At 40.4% G+C, this 22,276-nt stretch overlaps 1 protein-coding gene across 16 annotated transcripts in view; it reads left to right on the forward strand.

Annotated features, from left to right (window-relative positions):
* BRSK2 (BR serine/threonine kinase 2) overlaps nucleotides 1-22,276 on the forward strand; it is a 302,619-nt gene that overhangs the window by 226,955 nt on the left and 53,388 nt on the right. For all 16 annotated transcript variants that reach the window (XM_035327416.1, XM_035327417.1, XM_035327421.1 and 13 more), the window contains 5 exons: nucleotides 497-565; nucleotides 3,567-3,713; nucleotides 12,419-12,450; nucleotides 17,197-17,361; nucleotides 18,064-18,161. In XM_035327416.1, the coding sequence (XP_035183307.1) occupies nucleotides 497-565; nucleotides 3,567-3,713; nucleotides 12,419-12,450; nucleotides 17,197-17,361; nucleotides 18,064-18,161 (511 nt within the window). The remainder of the gene's footprint in view (nucleotides 1-496; nucleotides 566-3,566; nucleotides 3,714-12,418; nucleotides 12,451-17,196; nucleotides 17,362-18,063; nucleotides 18,162-22,276) is intronic.

Below are 22,276 nucleotides of genomic sequence, written 5' to 3' on the forward strand. Positions count from 1 at the left end.
GGGAGCTGAATCCAGAACTAGAGAGGTCTCAGGAAAGAAGCCTATCACCCTTTTGAAGCATATATTTTGAAGCATGTACAAAGCCAAACAAGAAGTGTGCAGAGGACACTGTCCAACCAATACCTGAGTTCACAAATAATGTGACTGGTGATGAGCTCCCTGAAGAACCAAGGAAGAGAACACCTTCTTGATGTCTTTAATGAACCTCTGACTCTGTTTAAGTGCCAGTTCTAAAATTGTTCCAGTCATCAGCCATTCCTGCCTTGCTCCCCATTTCTGACCCTGTTCTTGCAGAACCCAAATAAGACTGTAAACTGATGTTCATAAAATTCAATTAATGGGCTGTGCTGTGGCCTTCTAGTTGGGAAGGCCACCTTGGAAAGCAGGTGGCTGAACCAAAATGTGGGGTTTCCCATTCTCCTCTCTTGTGTTCTTCAAGGTTAATTAATTCATTTACTAGTGAGCACTCTTTTGAACCTGTGTCGTTGCTGTGCAGGGAGAAAAATACGATGGAAGGAAAGCAGACGTCTGGAGCTGTGGAGTCATTTTATTTGCGTTGCTAGTGGTGAGTCATCTTTCTTGCTCTATCCTTTAAAAAGAAAAGAAAAATCCCAAAATGCTGCTGTATTTAATGGTGATTCTATTGACATCATGTACAGATTGTGTTTTTTTTAGTTCCCCTATTTTTGTATCTCTCGGTTGCATCCTTTCCACTTAGTTCTACATCAGTCCCAAAGGAAAAGCATGAAGAATATTTCACTGCTTCTTTGAAATGCGGCTGCCCTGCACGGGAGAGCATAGACAAGTGCTGAAGTCTTGTCTCCATAAATGTTCTTTGCTGTGTTGTAATATTACAGCCCTTTGAAGAGCCCCATTCAAAGCACGCTGATTTTTTTTACCCAAAAAAATGCACAGGGTTACAACTCCAGGACACAGAGAATGTCAAATGAGTTGCCCTTCACAGGATTAAAACATGGCTGGGTTTGGGAAGCATTTGTTTTTTTCTGCTGTATGTATATATGCATTTCAGTAGGTATATGCATACATTAACTGCAGTCCTTTATCAAGCTTTAAGTGCAACAACTCTGTTTCGTGCAAGTATTGAGCTACATTTTTATTTTATTTGGTTCACTTGAGAATATAAAACTAAGCCAGTAGTACAACGTTTAAATTAGTTCCCATCTGGCTCAGATGTAATACTTTCCTTAGTATTCAAAATGTAGTATCTTGCAACTTAGCTGTCTTTTGATCAAAGTTTCAATTCTCTGCAGAATTTATTCTGATTTGCAGTGTAATATAACACTCCCAAACATACAATGATTGGATGTCCAGCTGAAAGCAGATAGGCTTGGCATGTTATCAGTTTCCATGGTTAAGTGTAGGAAAATACAGATACAAGTTCATGTAAGTATGACATTACTACATGCAGAATTAATAGTGTATGTGAGAATAGATTTAATGTGCATGTTAGTTTTTTGTAATAGTGTAAACGACCATCTACAATTACAAAAATAACAACCCTGAAGCCAAATTTTGATGTCCTTTTATGATTATTAGTAAACCTAGTTACTAATTCTTCACTTAAATGTTTTATTTTGACAAAAGCATTTGTTCAGTGAAAATAAAACTTCCTGCCAGGGTTAGATTCTGTTCATAATTTTGGCTTAAAATACTTGAAAATTAAAAAGGATTTTTGTTTCAGAAACTATACCAATATTTTTTTAAAATAGTTAGAATCAAAATATATTGAAATAATCTCAGTATGATGCTTTAATTCACCTTAACAAATTTTGTTCTTTTTTCCTTTTTTGGTTATTATAATTTACTGATATTTCTAATTTTAAAATTTATTGGTGTTGCAAGGAAAGAGTTTTAACTATCTCACTAAGCATCCCCTGGTCATCTCTTGCTCTCGAGCAACTATTGGCATGAGTGACAAAGCAGAGGTATAAAATGAGCTCTTTATGTGACTTACTGAGTTTGTAAGAAATGACAAGAGAAGGTGGCAAGATGTCTAGGACTTGAGGGAGTGGGCTTTTCCTTTTCAGGTGGATTCTCTCTCAAGATTTGGTGTCTGTCTGTCACTGGGAAGCATCTTCATCTGTTCCTACATATATACACATATACACATGAGCCTGCAAAACGACTGAAATAAGTCCATTATTGACAGAGAGTGCAGAGCTCTCCAGTTAATTATGTCAGGAGAAACCCTGCAAAAAGTCTCAAGCTGTAATAGCAGGTGGTAGTAATAAAAGAGCTGTAGTTGTTACCTTCAGGAAATGCCACAAAGCAGCCTTGCTGACTTCATCGTGGATTAAATTGTGTTAGCCAAAGTACTGAACTATCAGAATTGATTTTCCTGTGAGTCTGGAACAGTTAGGAGAAAAGCAGGTAACTCAGGAGGTTGGTTGCAGAAGACAGGGAAGCTTTTTCTTCATGACTGCTTGAATGAACAAACAAAAGTAAATAGTGCCCAGTAGCTGTTGCCGTCAGGTGGGCTTTCCAAGTTCTGTAAATGGAGCTGTTGGTCTCACTAAACCAGACACAGGCCTGCTTATACAGATGCAATACTTGCTGTAGTAAGAGCAGTGCCAGCACTGACAACTGAAAGCTTCATTATCACAGCAGCTGACAGCTTGCAACTTCCTACAAACCTTCCTGGAAATCGAAGAAGCTCAGCACCTACCAGAATTAGTCAGTGAAAGAGGGAAGTGAGAATATCCAGGAAGGTGCAGACTTGCTATAAAAGGATATTGGCTTCAGTTGGTGGAGTTATCCTAAAGATTTCAACTTCTTTTATCCTTTTTGTCCTTGCAGCAAGGATAGGCCTTTTGCTGCTTTTTGTGACAAGCTGATGATCTATTCAAAGTGTAATTCCAGCTAAAAAAACTCAAGCCATTCATGTAAGTGAGCTACAGTAGGGAAGCAATAGGAACTGATGACCTGACCACAGCATGGGAACCGCATGAAGTATATTAACCAGGTAGAAATCTGCTGCTTCCAAAAGGCTAAAGTTGGTTAGGGTTTCTTTCAGCTGTGTCATTCCACTGCTCCGTCAGAAAGAGGATGTTCTTTGCTGAAAGTCTCTCAAATGCTGTTCACCTCCTTTCCAATGTCTGCAATAAATGTGTCTCGGGAAGATTAAAAATAAGGAGACGATAAACATTGCTGCAGTGAAAGTATGCCCAGGAGGAATACCAGCAGATCAAAAGCTTGAGCTGAATTTAAGTGAATCCATGCATCTTTGCTGAATTTGCCTGGAAAGGCAATTTCATATTTTGTATTATGCTTTATACTGGTAGTCATTTTCTAATTAAAGGTTTTTAAAAAAAATACACCGTGTCCTCAGTTTTTTTCCTGCATTGGAGAAAATACAGCAGCACTAAGAAATTATTTATTTTCAGTGGATAAAAAGCCTGTTTTACTTATTATAATACTTCGTTATGAGCTGATTTTCTCTTTTCCTTTCTCTCATGATGTTCATCTTGGCTTTTCTCCTTTTGCTCTCTCCAACTAACTCCCTTGCCCTTCTCTCTCCCATCCCCAACTCTGTCACATCCCTGCAGGGTGCCCTGCCATTCGATGATGACAACTTGAGGCAGCTGTTGGAGAAGGTGAAACGTGGAGTGTTCCACATGCCACATTTTATTCCCCCGGACTGTCAGAACCTCTTGCGGGGGATGATTGAAGTGGATGCCTCGAAACGTCTCACGGTAAGAAGGCATTTGCTGCAAGCCATGTGGTCAATGCTTCACTGGTCACCTCATTGCAGTTGCGGGTGTATAATTAAGGAAACTTGTTGATTTGCTGCCAGGCCTGTGTGTTTCCTCCTGAACCAAGGATGAGTGGAGTTAGTGGAGGCTGGGGAAGTAGTTTGATGCCTTCTCTTTTAAATGATGGGGCCAGATTACCTTTGTGTTGCTTCTTTGGCTTCATAATTCTCCCTCATATGCCACAGTGGGCATTTAGAATAACTCCTTCATAATGTCATCACAGTGCTACTGACCCATTAGCACAATTTGGAGTCCACCTGGGCAGTCTGGCACTCCTGGTAGGTGCACCAGTTTGTCAGGGACATGATGTAATTGTTTGAAGGTCAAAACTGCTAGGACAGTTCTTTGAAGCTTTGCTATTAAACAGAGTATGCTTTTTTTAAAAAAAATTCTAACAAAAGTGTGGCTTCCCTCTTCATGCCACACAGCTGCATTGTGTTCTGTCCTGCATGTGTTCTGCATGATCCTGTGGCAGCATTCAGAGTGGGTGTCTTCTAGTTTGCTATTCCATGTCGTGCCCTGTGGTCCTGAGCACGATTAGGCCTGCAGTGCTGAGCTCCTGGTATACGGCACTGAATCTTTGCATCTAGGATATATCCCATCACTACAACAGAGAGCCTGCAAGGGTGAGCACTGTGTAGTGATTGTATCCTTCATTAACACTGTGGTAATGTTTTGGGGAATTAAAAAAAATTAGCAATTAAAATCGTTTTGGAAAGCAAGATTGCCTGCTTGTCAGTGGAGGCTTCTGCCTTTATGGGTACATTGCCCTTGTAAATCCTATTGTCAGGCTCTGGTGATGATTTTATACAGATTTACTAAGCTCACAGATTCTGAGTGGGAGTATGTATAAAGAAATATAAATTTAAAACTCCTCCTGGTTCTTCAGTCTGCTAAAATATTTATAAATAAACTCTCAGATCAGTGCTTGGCCTCTCTGCTGAGATTGCTAACAGCAGCATCAGTCTCCACCAGCTGTGGTGGTGCTTTTGGGATACACACACCTGTCTGCTAAGAAGTGAACTGAAGCTCCCTTCTCAACTCTCTTAAGAGTAGTACCTGGCAGCTGCAGCCAGGTTTTTATTTTGTTCCTTAGGAAACCAGGTCATGCACTGGTGACGTAGGTGGAAAGTTCTTTATGGTAGTACAGGTATCCTTACCTCTGCAAACACAGTAACCATCACATTGCAGTATAGGAGTAGCACTGGTAGAAAAAGAAATACATATGTCAGGCACTTTAAAAGCCCTTTTTCATTATATTTTTAAAGAAAGAGAGGAAACAATATTTTTTCAAGTATTTTTAGGCGAAGAATTCTCCAGAAGCTAGCGTTGTACCCTGAGACATGAGACAGGTGTTTTCTGTGACTGAGAATGTCACTAAGTCCTTCTCTATCTCAGTTTCCTTTCCGTAAGGTGAATGTAACAGTATTTCTGGCCTCACAAACTGGATAGAGCAAGGCAGTAAGGCAGCAAGGGGTGGGTAGACAAGCCCCTGAATGACGAGCATACCGCCTTTGCTTCCCAGATACATACATTGCTGCTTTTGCTCCGGAAACCAGCATGATGCAGAACAGATGAGATGTTCTTATTTTTCTCTGAAAGATCTTAGTGCAGATGGCTTGAGCATGCCAGTGAGCAGATCATCAGACATTAGATCTTCTTCAAATTGTTATGATTTAATTTTGTTACAGAACAATCCAATTTCTTAGTATTGCCTGAAGGTTTTGAATTATGCGATACAGCAGAAACTGTACACACACAACAGAGAAAAACGTTAAAGCAAATCAAGGCCCCATAGTGATCTCCCCCTTTTCTTGATCAAAAAGAAGCTCTGATTTCCTTAGGGAGAAAGAAAACAGATCTTATGGACAAGCACTAACCAGTAGATTGTGAATAAGAATTTGAAATAGAATATCTTTAGGAGCTGAGAGATGAGAGGAAAAAAGGATTGCTCTTTGTTACTAGCTGCAATCTTATTTTCATTATTTTAGGGTCTTGGTTTGCTGTCCCTGCTGCTGTCACACTTTCCTTTCTATGCTGTTAGCGTTGGTGTTGCTTAGAGCGCCAGGCAGAAGGGAGCTCTTTGTTTACTGCACAGGAGCTGGAAATTTATTTCCAGGAGAGATCTGAATTCTGTTTCAGCTGTGTCCCGTGAAGAAAGGATATAAGTATGGATTTATTTGGAAGCCTCTATTCCGGGAAAATTTCTCACTTGAATCAATTTGATGTTTATATAAAGATGGGAGCAAAATTGTGGCCTGGGTACAATAAGGACAGATGTAGCTGTTACCATTAGTGATCGTTCATTCAGTATCTTACTGGTGAATTCAGCAGAAAAATATAGTGACTGTAAGGTCACTAGATTTTTTTTTTCTTCTGTTTTTCCTTTCCTCTCTCTGCTTTGTTTCTTCTTCTTTTTTTTTTTCTGATTTGTATCTTTTTTTTCCTTTTCCTCCAACTGCATTTCCCTCCCTGCAGTAATTGCCATTTCACAGCACACCCACACCTTCCCCAGACCATCTGTTAAAATGATCAACAAAAACAGAACTAGTATTCACATTCAACTGTCATCATTCGGCTTCAGTGGTAGAGCTTGAGACAACTAATGGAGAGGAGAGTACTCAGAATTAATGTTGCTGGCCCTTTCCTGCCTTAAGAAATTGGCATTACCTTTCAGTGTGTATGATACATTTATGGAAAGAAGAGTTCATTATTTCTTAGTGGAATAATCTTCATGCTCACCATGTGTTATGTAGCCTAAAGAACAGACAGTGGGATGGGCCTGACCACTCTCCTTTATTGGGCTCGATTACCTAAACATACCTTGAGTAAAAGAATCCATGTTTTTCTTTCAGTAGGCTGCAAAAGGAGATCCGAGCTTCTGGGCATGGTATTTCTGACCACCTGTGTTCAGGAAAGATTAAATCAAACTGTCAGTGGTGTAAAGGATGAATACTAAGGTGGTCAGAATTGGAGAGAGCCTGTCTGAATAACACAGTCTAAAAGAGCTCGACTTAGTGTACCCAGGTGATGTGTGAGAGAGGATGCACTAGTCATCCTCATATGCATTAGAGGTAATTACCGAGGAGAGGTTTATTTAAACTAAAGGAAGATACTGGCACAAGAACAAATGTATGTCAAATAGCCTGATGTGAAAGTAGGCTGGAAATTGGAAAACACATTTTAGCTCTATCAGTGGGGTTCTGGGACAGCTTTCTAGTAGAAGTAGTATCAGGAGGGCAAAGTGAACTAGTTTTCAGTTAGATAAGGTTTATGGAAGAAAATGAGTGCTCTCAGTGCCTGCAGTATTGCAGGATACAGTTCCTTTCGATTATGTGCACTTCGGAAAGTGAATGTTTTCTCCTTGGATGTTTTCAATGATTCAGAATCTCTACAGTGGAGAATTACAGTTCCTGTGGTAGATTCCATTTGCATTCTGCACTGATGTTTTCTTCTGCAGAAACACAAAGGCAAAGAGGGGAGAGTAAGGAGCTTTTGGTCCACTCTCCCGTTAAAGATGGGTGAACATTGTCAAAAATGTATCTGTGTAGCAAGTTGGATCAGAGCAGATCAGTTATTGCAGAGTAAGCTATTATGATAAAACCGTTCCTGTTCCCTGTGCTGACATTTTATTCCAGAATAAAATGACTTGCTTTGGGTGTCCACATAGATGTTAAGTCTGAAGTACTAGCCAAGTTAAATTACCCAAATTTTCAGAATCTCTTCTCTGCTGTTCTTTTTTTTTTTTCCCCTGAGGTCTAATGCATGCTAATGATGATGTTATCTCTATTGCTTGGAGCACAGAATCTAAAGAGTGTTAAAAAAAAAAACAACCGAAGGAAAACTTATCTTGCTTCCTTCATTTTTCTAGAAGTTCTTTTGGTAAGGTGCCTATCACATCATTCAAATTATCTCACTTCACCACCTGTAGAATGGAGGTAATTGTCCAGTTGATGTATTTAGGCAGTATGCTTTTGGCTGCCAAAGGCCTATTCCTACAATGTGAACTTAGAACAGTGATGCCTTGCCCTTGTCAAGGTCCCTAGAGGCTGCTATAGTATGGCTGCTACTACTGACAAAGATAATAGTTCTACCCCTGCTGTTTGTGCTCAGCTTGAATCCTTTGGTCAGGAAAAGCCTGTATCTTGACATACAGCAGGTTGAAAGCCCCAACTAGAGGATCTTCTAACTGAACAACATTGATCTGAAGTGTAGATTGATTGAGTGCACAGATGGGTTTCACTTTCTGGACAGGGAAGTTTGGAAACTAACATGGGTTCCAGCCCAGAAGCCCTCATCCATATCTACAGACTTTCAGAAAGTTTTTCATCAGGTCAGAACTTTTTAGCTTGGCAACCACTCTGCTGAGATCAGTGCTGAGGATGTAGACAGCACTGTCTTGTTTTCCATCTGCCTGTCTGTCTCCATCTGTTGTTCCCAGTCTTAGAATTCAGATGTAAGCTCCTTGGGGGAGGAGACCTCCTTTTCTAATGAACTTACACAGTTCTTTATCACAGTGGATCTATGAGTGTGGCTCCTAAATGCTACTTCAGTATACAAGGTTAGTATGTATTGGAAGTATTTTAAGTAAAACCATGATAAAGGAATTCCCCTTCTCCTTCCATCACAGCATTTTAGCTTGCAGAAGTCTGTCCTCTAACGGTGCATGTGCAATGGATCTGAGCATGTTTTGTTGTTTCAGAGATGGCATCATGAGGCAATTGCCTGCGGTGGCTAGGAGATACTAGGAAGCAGCATTTTAACAACTTTCATAAAATGGCATTAAATTTGGCAAACTTGTGCAAACAGCAATAAGAACCCTCTGGGGAGTGCTGTTAAATGCCTTCGTCACTTAAATGCATTTAAACATTGTGTTTAAATGAAGGCAGGAGGAGTGAGATTAGCTCCCGCTGTGTATCTCCCTCCCCTGCACTGCATAGTAAAAAGCATGCAGACTTCTCCTTGTCAAAACCAATCGCCCTCCCATAACCCTCCTGTCACTTTAATGCAGATGAAAAGCAACAAAGCATTAATTAATTACCTTTAAAAAAGCAATGAAGATGTTGGCAGCAGCAAGTACACTTGTAATAACATTTCAATGCAATTACATTTGAATCAGAATAGAAATTGGGTTTGTAGAGTACTTTTCGTATCTGGGATATCCCTGAGTACTTCACAGCAATGATTTTGATGTGGATGGAACTGCAGATGTGTAGGTAAACAGCAGCCACTGTTGTTCCCACATGAGAGTTTTCATACACCTTCAGATATATATCACGGCGCTATGGGACTTCTCTTTCAGAAGAATGCTGTATGGGATCATTAGCTTGGAGGAGGTTGATCAGCAGGATGGGCAGAAGGGATTTCTTTTTCATATCTTCTCTGAAGGAGCCCAAGGGTTCTGTGACTAAGACATGAACTGGTGATCCTCCTTTCTTCCCCCTCTCTGACTTAGAGAACAAAGTGCTGTTTTCTGCCTATCGCAGACACAAAAGAAAATGTGACCCAGAGAGACAGAAAATGCAAGAGAAGAAGCAAGCATGAAAGAGACTTGGACATTGCTTAGCTGCATCATCTGCATCTTGTCTGAAATCATTAACGTCTCTAATCCTCCACATGGTGTACACGAAATAGAGTAGATACGCATCGCAGGCTCTTTTCAGTGGTGCCCAGTGCCAGAACCGGAGACAGTGGGCACAAACTGGAACACAAGAGGTTCCATCTTAACATAGGAAGCTGCTCTTTACTATGTGGGGAAAGAGCCCTGGCACAGGTTGCCCAGAGTGGTTGTGGAGTCTCGCTCCTTGGAGATCTTCAAAAACCTCCTGGAGACGGTAGGTAGTTGTCATGTCTGGGTGCCCCTGCTTGAGCAAGGGTTGGACCAGATGACCTCCAGAGGTCCCTTCCCACCTTAACCATTTGGTAATCTCATAGGGTGGTTTTGCCAAACAAAGGAGGCACAGCCCTTAGCAGATCCTCATAGTAGTGTGCACTTGATAACTAAGAATGTTAAAGCCCTGTCCTGTGGAAGATGTACAAAACAGGCTCTTCTAATAGTCTCTGTACCTCAGCTTGCACAGAGCAAGAGGAAGAGGGCTGCATCTCCAGGCTATTAGGGGAACATGCATAGATATGTACCTTATCTCCTTAAATTAAGCTGCTCAGGGGAGACAGCAGTGTGTCATGAATACTCCACCTGTCTCTTAGTAGTGCAGGAGTGAAAGAACTACCTGATACAGGGGAGCTGTAATGATGGAGGCTCCCTGTGGCAAAGCTGAGGCCCATGGACTGGAGTTCTGTGTCATATAATGCAAGGCCAGAATGAGCAGTAATTTTAGGGAAAAAAAAAAAAAAAAAAAACAGATGTGGCCCTGTGGTCTCTTCAGTCCAACTACCAGAGTTCCTGTGGAGTTCCTGGGATTGGAAATCACATGACATCAAGACGCAGATCTCACCTTCTGTCATGCTTTCCTGAGCTTTCCTTGTTTCTTTGTTTTCAATACAAGTCCTGTCTCACTTTTAAAATTATTTCATATAGAGCTGGTCTGAGATCTTCTGGTTTTCCCAGTGTGGTGGTTTTACCCAGCTGGGCAGCTGAACTCCACCATAACTGTTCTCTCACTCCCCCTCCTCAAAGGGGAAGCAGGAGAAAATGCGATGAAAGGGAGAAAAAAAAGCGGGGGGGGTCAAGGGTTGAGATGAGGACAGGGAGATCACTCAACAATTATAACCACAGGTAAAACAGACTCAATGTAGGGAGATTAATATAATTTTTTGCCTATTCGTCAGATGCAAGCTGCTCCAGCACGGGTCCCCCATGGGCGGCAGCTCCCCCCAGACCCCCTACTCCTGTGTGGGCTCCTCTCCACAGGCTGCAGCTCCGGCCCGGGGCCTGCTTCTGCGGGGGCTCTCCATGGGCCGCAGCCTCCTCCAGGCCACATCCACCTGCTCCACCGGGGGCTCCTCCACGGCTGCAGCGTGGAGATCTGCTCCATGTGGGACCCATGGGCTGCAGGGGGACAGCCTGCTCCACCAGGGGCCTCTCCACAGCCCGCAGGGGAACTTCTGCATGCCTGGAGCACCTCCTGCCCTCCTGCTGCACTGACCTTGGGGGCTGCAGGACTGGTTCTCACCCCACTCTCCCAGCTGCAGTTGTGCAGCAGTTTTTTTCCCTTTCTTAGATCTGCTCTCACTGAGGGACAAACAACATTGCTCATGGCTGGGCTCTGGCCCTTTGGAGCAGCTGGAGCTGGCTCTTATCTAATATGGGGCAGTTGCTGGGCTCTGCTCACAGAGGCCACCCCTGCAGCCCCCTGCTACCAAAACGTTGCCATTTAAACCCCATACATTCAGGCAATGAGCTGTTGTTCCATAGCACAGAGGCCTCTGATTCACTCCTCTCTGTGATGAACACTTACTTTCTATCTGTGAGATTTTGTTGTTTGTCCATTCTTCTTCTTCTTTTTTTTTTTTTTTTTCTTTTTTGATCTCTGATTTTGGAATTGAAGTGGAAAGTAATAGGAGCAGGACAGCTGTCTCCGTTCTTCCTGACCAGTTAAATAGGCCTGCGATTTCATCGTGGAGCTATCATCACTTAAGTTTTTTTCCAGCTCTCCCCTGCCTCTCAGTTGCGTGTTGCACAAACACAAGCCTGTGTGCAGTGACTGTGCACAGTGCTCTGCACATACAAAGGCTTTTTGTAACGGGAAATACAAGAAATACTGTTCTCATAATGAATAATCCCTGAGTATCTATGAAAAGTGCTTTTCTATTGTGATGATGCTTCAAAAAGACAGGATTAGAAGGTTCTGCTGTAAGTATATAATGTTAACAGTTTGTTCTCCCTGCTGTTGGGGTTTCTCTTGGAAAAAAAGCTGTTATTTTCTTTCCCCTCTGCTCATGGGAATTGTGGTCATCATGTAACATTTGCTGGTGTAGGCCTTCCATGGGTGGACAAAGCCACTGACTGGCTTTAGTCAGTCCTTCATTACATAGCAAAATGTTCGCATGTGAAGCAGAAAAAAGGGAAGCAAAATAAATTTGCAGTCTGGGGTTCAGCTGCTGGAAAATAATATCTTTTTGACATAGAACCTAATTCCACTTGGTCTTCAGATTTTAATGGTAAACCTGACACTAATCAAGCATGGGTCCTGGCAGAAGATCATGTCACATGTCCACATTTTATTTTGTTCATGTACGTTGTCTATTTCAACCTGTGTCCTTCTCTCACTCTTTCCAAAATAAAAACAAGAAATGAACTTTTGGTATAAACTGTCAGTCGTTATGCACATACTGATAGGAGCAGTTTGTTAGCTTCAGTTGTATTTTCAAGGGGGAAGGGGAAAGCTTAAGAAGGGAAAAACTTAAATGGCCAAAACACTTGCTGGTGAAGCCTTGTCCTTGCACATTTTCCTGGGATTTCCTCCTGACTTGTTCCATTGTCCAGAGTAATAATCTCATATACAGTGGGGTGGGTGAGGATGAACATGCTCTTTATGCAGTAAAAAGTTCCTGTTGTTCACACAGATCTAGCTCTGGAATGGTGGATTGAGTCCTCACTACAAGCAAGCCTTGAATAAGGCTGTTTTATGGAGTTACTTTTTTTGTTTTACAGAGCTAATTCCTTGTTTTCTTTTTCTTTGCAGCTAGAACATATTCAGAAACACATATGGTATATGTAAGTAACACTTTCTAAATTCACTTGTGCATGTATTCAGTATTAATCATGTTACGGGGGCTAGTATTCTCGTGATCTATGATGAGAGGCTGGAGTTTGAAAGCAGCTTTCACACAGGTGGAGAAAGGGGCAGAGGATGGGAAGGCATCTAATGTGTTAGTTTTTTTTACCCTCTGCTGCTAGTATAATTTCATCTCTATAGATTCAAGCTAGGAAATATGTATGCAGTGACTAACAATTGTCTGAAATAAAACATTTAGTCCACCAACTTGCTGTGTTAAAAAGATACCTGCAAGTCATCACCACTGAAAAAACCCACAACCTAACAGCCATATTTGGTTTGCTCTTCAAGTGCTCCAGAGAATCCCTTGTAATACCTTCTTGACAAGAAAGCTTTTGCTTGTTCCTTCCTGGCATCTTGGCTTTCCTCTGAAGTAGAAACAAAAATGATTACATTGATAAGTAAGCACCTGTGAACAAGAGATTTTGTGTCTCATAATCCCTACTCCTTCACAGCAAGCTAAGAGGCTGCTTCTGACCTTGTAACCTGTTGATGTGAGAGTAGTTCTGTGACTTGATTAAAAGCAGCAGTCTTGACAGTGAAACAGGAGGTCTGTGAGAAAAGTACCTGCCTGTCGAGTGGTTTGGGTGTAAGGAAGATTGATGGCTTTTAAAAGTGACCTTGCACTCTGTGTAGCCCTAATAGTATTTCAAGAAACCTAAGTAAATAACATTTTTTGTTTATACTCATGATAACCCAATCAAACTAAGGAGAATACTTCACAGATATTTAATAAGGAAATTATGCTTTGATACTTGCTTCTGGGGGTCAACGTTCCTACACACTCCCTGGGTGGGTGATAAGAAAAGTCCTGCCTTCATAATCCTCCTCTCATTGCTCTTGGGAAATATTTGAGGATGATATGAACTGATATTTAAGCCTGTCACCGGGAAGAAAAAACACCTTTGTTTTGATTTGTTTTGTTTTCTCTAAATCTATCTTATGGGCACTGTTCACTTGCTGGCTTCACTGACTTCAATAGCACCCAAGGGCATTCAACAGTTTGTAGAATAACATGTTTTGTTCTTAGTTCACCTGAAATGGTGGTAGCACTCTGCCTGTGGCTTTTTCATGCTCTGTACAGTTACTGGCTGACATGGCACCTTTTAAAATCAGAGAAGAACTTGAGTCTTGTTTGCTACAGGTTTGGTTTTTTTTCAGCTCTGATGGAAAAATGTAGGAGAAATTGAGGGGGAAAATCTCTAATTGTAAATCTGAAGTAGCCCTCTTGTAAGGTCACACCAGAAATTCTAGAAGTAAATTCTGGTTCTATAGGACTGGACAGCTGATCCCATTTGCTTCTTTATAGAGTAAAATCAGCTGACTTCAGTTTCTCTGTCCTTTGATCAGAAGTGGAATAGGAAATAAAATTAAATGCCATTGATCACTTCTATTATTACAGTAACCATCCTCAAGATTTTAACCTGGAAGTTTTCACCACAGAGGGATATTGTCCCAGGCTCATGTGCACAATTAGGCAGGTGTTATTTCATGACTTTATTCTAGATTTTAAATATGAAGATTTTTTCTTTGCAGACATAAGCATTAGAACATTTTCATGCACTTCTTGATGAAGGTCATATTTTTTGATGACTGGCACAGTGAACAGGTTTTTACCCCAACGGAAATGGCATCTGAGGCAATTCTCATAAGTATAAACTGATTTTTGCAAAAGCAAGTGCCTCCTACACTCCTGCTATAGTCAATAAAGGGAGAGAAAGGCTCCTACAGAAGTCTGTTCAGATTGCCTAAAACAAAGTTTCTGCTCAAAATAGCTTTTTAAGCTATATTTTTAAAGCTCTCTCTCTCTCATTCCCTACTGGCCATGGATTGACCTAAGGAGGTTAACCTCCTTTGGCTAAATAATTTAGTCTGTGAATAACCTTACCACCTCCAAAAATCTACTGCTTTCATCTGGTAATGTTTCACAGCCTCTTCGCATTCATTTTGCCTGGAAATATTGATGCTGACACAGAAGGAGTGGTTACAAGTGTTTGCACACTGTAGCTGTTTTGCTCACATCTTACATTTTCTCCCTATTTCACTTACCACTACTGTTCCATGTTAAATCTTTATTCTTTGTCATATATAAGTTACTGACCTGAAAGTTGTTCTCAGAACCCAATAAATCATTTCACTTAATTCTTCAAATAAATATCAGGATTTTATAAAACTGGGGAAAAGATTTAATTGCAGTCTCAACGGACAGAGAAAGAGGTCTTGAAAGTGGAAATCATGATTCACAAGCCTATAAAAAAGAAAAACCAAGGAGAAACCTTTCATCACCAACCTCCGGTTCTTGTTACTCTCCCACCCAAATTAATTCAGTGAGTTTTTTTAAGCCTTTGTAGTTTAAATAATTTATTTTTTACTTCAAGCACGGGTTATCTTAAATCAGCAAATAAACAGCAGATGCTTTCACCTTTTTGTACTAAAGCAAGAGGGCAAATAAATTTAGCTATTACGGTGAATGCATACTTCAGTAACACTGAGTTATTGCCCTAATTGTGGAGGTAGCAAATTTACTAAAATCAGAAGAATGGTACCGGTGCTACTTCGCTTTGCTCTGATGTAAATGTTCATCTCAGTGAGATTCACGAGGAAATTTCATGGAGAGACTGAAAAAGTCCTCCCTGTTCTGGAATCACATCCATTGTATGCACCATTCCTCACAAAAGAGGCAGGGTTTAAAAGCAGCAATTACATTCATGCAGGCCTTTAAAAAATATACGTGATTTGCAGTATTCATTGGGTGACATTGTTTGATGTCTATGTGGGTTGAAATGCAACAAATTTGTCACTCTCTACCAGACTGAGAATGGAACAGGCAATACAGGCATGCCAATCACAGCACAGACCGGTGATTTTCATTTCCCGAAGCACTGAATGCATTGCCAAATGATGAGGCACCTCTTTGCAAATTTTTTCTTGTACCTGTTGAGGAGGTGTGAATATTCTTGCCTATGTCTGAGGCTGACCAGGTGCTGGGCATAAGGAACAGCCACTTTTCACTGCACAGAAGATACCAAGCTGTGCTCTCTAGAAATGGCACCCAAGCTGATAGCAATAAAAGATGCTTGCAGGTGATATTCTGCTGTAGGCTAGGGCAACAAGTAGGAAACCCAAAATTTCTGGGAATTTTCCAATACAATCATTTCTTCTTAGTCTCTTAAATTACCTTAAGGACCTCTGTTTTTAATGTAATAAATTATTAATGAAGTCTGTTCCTTCTAAAAATGAACTCCATTAAAAAACAAAATCTCAGCTGCAAGAATCTCAGATGCAGAAGTTCCATCCTGCAAGAATTTATCTTAATGACAATGTCATCAGTGGCTTTAATAGCTAAGGTTATGGTCTACTCTTTGCTTATTACTTACTGTGAGCTAAATCTTGACACACTTTGACTAATAACCAGCTGTAAGAGTAGCTACCTCCTAACTACAGGGCACTCATAGAATGTTTCTTTAGTTGGACAAGATTTCCAAATTTAGCCATTAGATTCAGGACCATGTTGACACTGCACAAGACATAGAGATTTCTGTGAGACTCCAAGGAGGCATCGGCCCCATAAACAACAAACGCAGCCTGGACAAGACAGTCACACATTGACATCACATAAAGGAAAGGGAGAACCTCACCTGAAGAATATGAAAGCCTCAACATCACACAGAGCATCCACTGAGAAATAGTGAAGAGCCCGGATAGACAGTTTCTCCAACCAAAACACCACCGTCAACAAACCCACCTCTTTAGGTGGATAGAGTTGACCTAGGTTGCTCCTTTCCCAGCTAAATAAAAGCAAAGGTTATCCAGGGTGCCTGCAATATGTAGCATTTGATCTGTTACAGATGTCATGACATCTTGACCTGTTACTTACAAATAAGGGCTTTTAACTGCAACAAATAATCTGCATTTCCTGAGTCCAGTCCTATTGACTGTGAGAGGATTGTGCAGGAAGCCTGTGTTAACTACTTTTCAAAGAGTAATATGCTCTACCACTAGTGTATGTTCCTAGGTATACCTCAGATATCACGCTTGGGCCAGAAGTTTCAAATTTGCATTTCTGAAGAGAAGCAGAGTTGTATTTAGGAATATAAATAAACAAACTGGTTTCCCAAAAAAAGCCTCTAAAGTGTGTTAAATATGTGCCTCAACAGTGAGGTCTCTTAAATCACCTTGAAAGTTTCTAAGTATGAAATGGTTGCAGTGCTGGTTGTAAAGAGCTGGTGAAACGCAGCGAGGGTTTGTTCTCACAGCTCAGTTTGAAGGGGAATCGTTCAGCTTGCACTTCCCAGCCCGACAGCCTGAGTCTGGCCTGCTGATGAGACAGCATCTCTAAAACCACGTAGTGTTGTAGAAATGTTTGGCATTAGGATGCTGAACAGCTGCTTACATTATGAGGGCACTGGTAAGTGAAGTTCCTACTGCCTTTCTGACTGAACGCAGATATTTCTCATTAAAGACCCAAATCCACAAGGTGCTGGTCACTCTCAGCCTTCATGGCAGTGTCTTCTGAAGAGAATATCTGTCTGGTTGCGAGATCTGGTTTCTCAGTGGGGATTTAACAAGCTATTTCCATCTGTTGCTGCAGGCTGTATTTCAGAGGACGGGTTCATTTGTGACTCATGTTTCTTTTCTCTCCTTTCCCTGCCCCCTTTCTCTCTCTCATCTTCTTTCCTCTGCAGAGGTGGTAAGAATGAGCCAGAACCAGAGCAACCAATCCCTCGAAAGGTGCAGATTCGTTCTCTCCCTTCCTTGGAGGATATCGATCCAGACGTGTTAGATAGCATGCACTCGTTAGGCTGCTTCCGTGACCGAAATAAACTCTTACAGGACTTGTTGTCAGAAGAGTAAGCACTTGTTCAGTCTTAATATCAGTTGGGTATCCAGGGTCTGGGATGCTTATAAACCTGGGGAAAGGTGGAAATCATTTTACTGTGTGTCACTTGCTGTGAGGGAGCTGTAGCAACATCCCACTCTCTAGCTCTAGCAGCCAGTGTTGTTCTGGGAGGGATCAAGGGGTCACTGAGCTTTCCTAACACTTGGTGTGAGTGGAGGAATATTCTTCTCTCTTCCCTCGCTGCTAGGTATGGTCATTTCACAAAAAGATGGGCCTTGCAGTCCAGACGGGGAGGTGTTGGTGCTGCTATTTTTGTTGGATATGCCTTTGTGGGCAAATTGTTACTTATTTCAAACTTATGCCTGAGAGCTGCTGTGTTTCCTGAGGTGTTACCAGGGACATGTAGTGGAAAGAGCACACAGAGGCTCAGGAAATACGCCTTGTGCCACTCTTCAGCTTCTTGTGGATTTGTTACCTCATCTATCCTGTGGCTCTGTTCCAGATGTGTAATGTGGGAATCGTATTTCCTTCTCTCACGAGCTGCTTGTTGGAGACAGCAAGGTTCTCAAAAGCTTTGTGGGTTATATATCTAGTTGGCAGGCATTTCCAGTTTATTTAGAATAACTGTAACTATTTGTTTGATGAGAAAGGTTTATTTACACATTGGTGCTTTTTTATCTTCAAATTTAAAGATATTTTCCTTTTTTTTCAGAGAAAACCAAGAGAAAATGATTTATTTTCTTCTGCTTGACCGGAAGGAGAGGTATCCCAGTCACGAAGATGAGGATCTTCCCCCTAGAAATGAAATAGGTACTACAGATAAGACCTCTGTCATCACAAACACATCTTAAGTAGTTCCTGTTCACCTTTTTGTTTTTTAATATCCTCAAACCCTAGCGTTACTTTAGTTTCCTACTGAAACAGTGCACAGCGCTGGTGAGAATCTGCAGCCTGAGGCAGGCAATTCTGTTTTCTGGTTACAGGGCTTCATTTTTCAGGACATAATCTGTGTCAGTGCAGAAACATCGAAGTTGGTTTTGAACCAGAAATCATAAAAAATACCATGTGGACCCACAAGCTGCCTCTATGCAAGTAGATGAAGTTTAGGAGCATTGTAATGTAGTGGCAGAGTTTTCTAATTACTAATCTACGTGCAGTATTGCAGAAGCGCTGCTTCTGGAGGTGTGCTACTAAGACTGTGTAGCATTACATCCCAATAAAGTTTTATGTGTACACATCCTCTTCTGTAGGTAAATACATACACTGTTAGAAGTATGAATAATATCACTTGCCTGTTTATAGTACATACATTATACTACCATGCTTTTAGACTATTAAGATTTTAAAAACTTAATAGCTGTAAGATTACATATCTTATAAAACTTCTGTGATAATGTTTTATTCCTGAAGAATTATTTGTTAGTATTTAGAGTACTGTTGATCACCAAGGACTACGCTAATCTAGACAACAGGAAAAATGCTCCCCTAAGGAGCTAACTGTGTAAGTGACTCTTGCTCTGCACAGTGACAAAAGTTTAACTAATAAAGCATTACTCACTTCTATCAATGACCTGAAATAGCATTTTTATATACTAGTGTTGTGATTTCTAGGTCTTGTATTTCACTTGGAAGGTTAGAAGCAAAGTGCTCTTCATTCTCACTGGAAAGCCTGTAATCTCCCAGGCCTACAGGGCAGTGGTATATTGAACTATTCATTTGCTAATACTGAACTGAATTATTACATTATCGAAGTTCCAGGCTCCAGGCCCTATAATTTTAGAGGGAAATCTTGTCTGTGGGGGATGAAATGGAAATTCTGAGTCAACACGGTAATTTTTTAAACACATACTTGGATGAAACTGCAGAAAGTATGTTAGCAAGCATCCTGACGGGGATGGGTTGTTGTGCCTACTGCGGGTGCTCCGGTCAAAAGGCCCTTTCTCAGTGCAGTTTGTCTTCTAACACTTTTGACTCAGATTGTCCTGCAATGTAAAGACACCACCATCTTGTTTTAGAAATGCTTCTGTCATAAGAAAAGAAGCAAAATGGCTAGAATGTTCGTATCCAGCATGTAACTGAATACACAGCCATGACCGTAACACAGCATATGGATCTCTTACACATGTATTTTCATGCGTTGAACTGTTCTCCGCTCCTGACTCTTTTATTTTTCTTCTTTTTTGTACAAGGAGTGAAAATGTTCCCCATCAGGGAAGCACTGCCCTGAATGTATCCTTGTGCTGCATTAGCACATTTTAGACTCGGAGCATTATTCTTTGAGAGTCTGTAAGTTGTATTTTGTCTTCCACAGGGGGTTTCCACCTCCTCTGTTCCCAGCAGTATTTCTGAGAACATGGGGCAAGGTTTAATTAAGAGCAGTCATGCTTCTGATGAGTATCTCATCATTAGCCATTAGCAATGGCTTTGCACAAACAGAGAAGAGCAGAGAAAAGGTAATGGATTTAATATTAGCAGGTTGAAGAAACCACATTTCTGAGAGTTGTGTATTACCTGAGCTCTCGCCAGGGGGAAAAAAATAAAAAAGGTGCATCTCATTATATTTTGATTTTTCTTCTTTCTTCCAAAACATGGAAATGAGAAATTTCTCAGTAAAATATGTGAATGTCAACTAATGTCTCCCTGAGCAAAAGGATTTGGTGTGGTGGAAATTCTTAATAAACCAGAGAACAACAGATAGAGTCAGAGTCGCCCTATTAGGATGTAGGTGCCTCATCCAAACTCAGAAGATGAAACTTTCCAGCCTTTCAGATGAATGCTGTTATAATTGGATCTAATAATAAATAAATAAATAAATAAATAAATAAATAAATAAATAAAACTTAAGAATGGCTTCACTTTTCTGATGTGAAATGAAAGGAAAATACATCTCCAAAACCACCACATCCAGACCAGGACTTGAATGTGGGTTTTTGTTTTGTTTCCATGTGAAATATTTCCAGAGACTCAAAAACAGAAGTGTGTCACTGGAGGTTTTCCTATTTTTAATTCCTGTGCTGCTGCAAAATCTCCAACTGTTCTTATATGCCACCACTTTAGTCTTTATGGCAGGATGGTTGTGTACTTTAGCATCTTTAGCCTTGACATTGATGACAGACTCAGTACCCCATGGTTTCTTATTCAGACCCTTTTAAAAAATATGTACAGTACTTGACAACCTTAGCCATGTATAGTGTAGGTTTGTAGCCAATTTAAAGAGAAATCAAATACCGCTGTTAGAAAATCAACTACATTGATGCAAACTTCTGGATGCATTTTCCATCAAACCTTTGTGAATCGCTGTTGTTGAATTTATGTGTGTGTTTCACCACCTGCTCCTTTTGCTTATTCCCTCTATTTGAAAGTTTAAAATACAGATTGGAAATCAGTATCTTCCAACAGATTGAGCAAAGATGGATATAAAAGAATTATTTAGCTTGTTAGCAATATCCTTATCTTCTTTAATTGCTCTGTTGATTCTCTAATAGTCCCTCTGGCTACTATCCTTCTTTCAAGCTTTCTTTTTTTGATGGCTGTACAAAACATTGTTCAAGTCTTTGGCTCATTTTTCTTCAAATTCCTTTTTAGCTCTCTTTTAATGTCCACCTTATATTTGGCCTAACTGCCACTTTTGCAACTGTCACTTGGCTGAATTTCCATTTTTTAAAGTGTTCTGTTTTGAACATGCATGGATGAAATTGTCTTTAAAAATATCTTCTCATATAATGTTTTTCTTGCCTTTTTCCTCCTTCTTGTTTAGACTCTATTATTAACTAACCTTGATGCAGTCTGAGCTTACTCATCTCCTTTCTTTTGACTTCAGCTGCTTGCTTCGTCTTCTTCATTCTTTTTCGTCGAAAAAAAAAAAATCATTTTTTTTTCCTTTCTTTAATTCAACTGCACTTTTTTCCTTTCATTTCTAATGTCTGATATCCCTCTAGGAATCTTTATATTTACTCTCTTGTGGATACCAAACTTAATTTCATTCTGGTTATGTGAGTTAGTCATCTGTAATCACACTTCTTATACCAGCATTTGTTCTGTAGGATGGATCCTTTCTTGTTCTTTGAACTTGTTTGAAGAAGCAGGAATTTGAAATGTCTATATCCCGTCCTAGCTTATTATTGACCACTTCTCTGTGTGCAACTGAAGTCACTCAATACAACTATTTTATTAGGTTTATCTTCCACTGTTTTTTTCCTTAATTTTATGCACTGTATTTTTTTCCCACTGTATATTTTTATTACTGAAAGTAGTTTGAAATGGAGTGAGATACAACTGTTTCTTTTCTAACTCATTTTTAACAGGAGAATTATTATTATAATACAAATAATACTTATATAGTAACGCATTCAGTTGTTATTACTAGCCCGTTTGCACTGGGGCTGTATTTACTCATGCTCATTGTTTCAAGAATAATCCCTGCATCAAAGGAACCGTATTCTCAAAAGCATGATGTAAGAGAGAGAAGAAACAAGCAAGTAGGCAGGGGCTGAGGAGGTCAGGGTAATGAAAATAATACCAAACTAGGTGGTAGTGATGTAACTGTGGCAGTAGTGGTATAATTAAGTATAGCATTATTGGTTTTACAAAGGAATCCTGGCAGAGGAAGAAGCCTTAGGGACTGGACACTGTGAGCCTCTTTTTGACTGAAGAGGTGAAGGATGCCTTTTCTTACAGGTAGTCACTCTCCACTAAAATTGAAAATGTGCCTATAAACAGAGGCAGGGTACTAAAATAGCCCAACCAAAGCAAGAAAATATTTCCCTATTTATTTTTCTGCTTTCCTCTTTACTGTTTTGATGCTATCAGATATGTTAGTAATAAAAGAACTCAGCAGGTCTGCATTTGGCTCCCTGCATCACCACGGAGGTGTGTATGGCTTGGCAAGCCACCTTGGAGCACTTTCTGTTATGCAGTTGGGTATC

This window comes from Oxyura jamaicensis, chromosome 5, assembly GCF_011077185.1.
Source record: "Oxyura jamaicensis isolate SHBP4307 breed ruddy duck chromosome 5, BPBGC_Ojam_1.0, whole genome shotgun sequence".
Classification (NCBI taxonomy): domain Eukaryota; kingdom Metazoa; phylum Chordata; class Aves; order Anseriformes; family Anatidae; genus Oxyura; species Oxyura jamaicensis.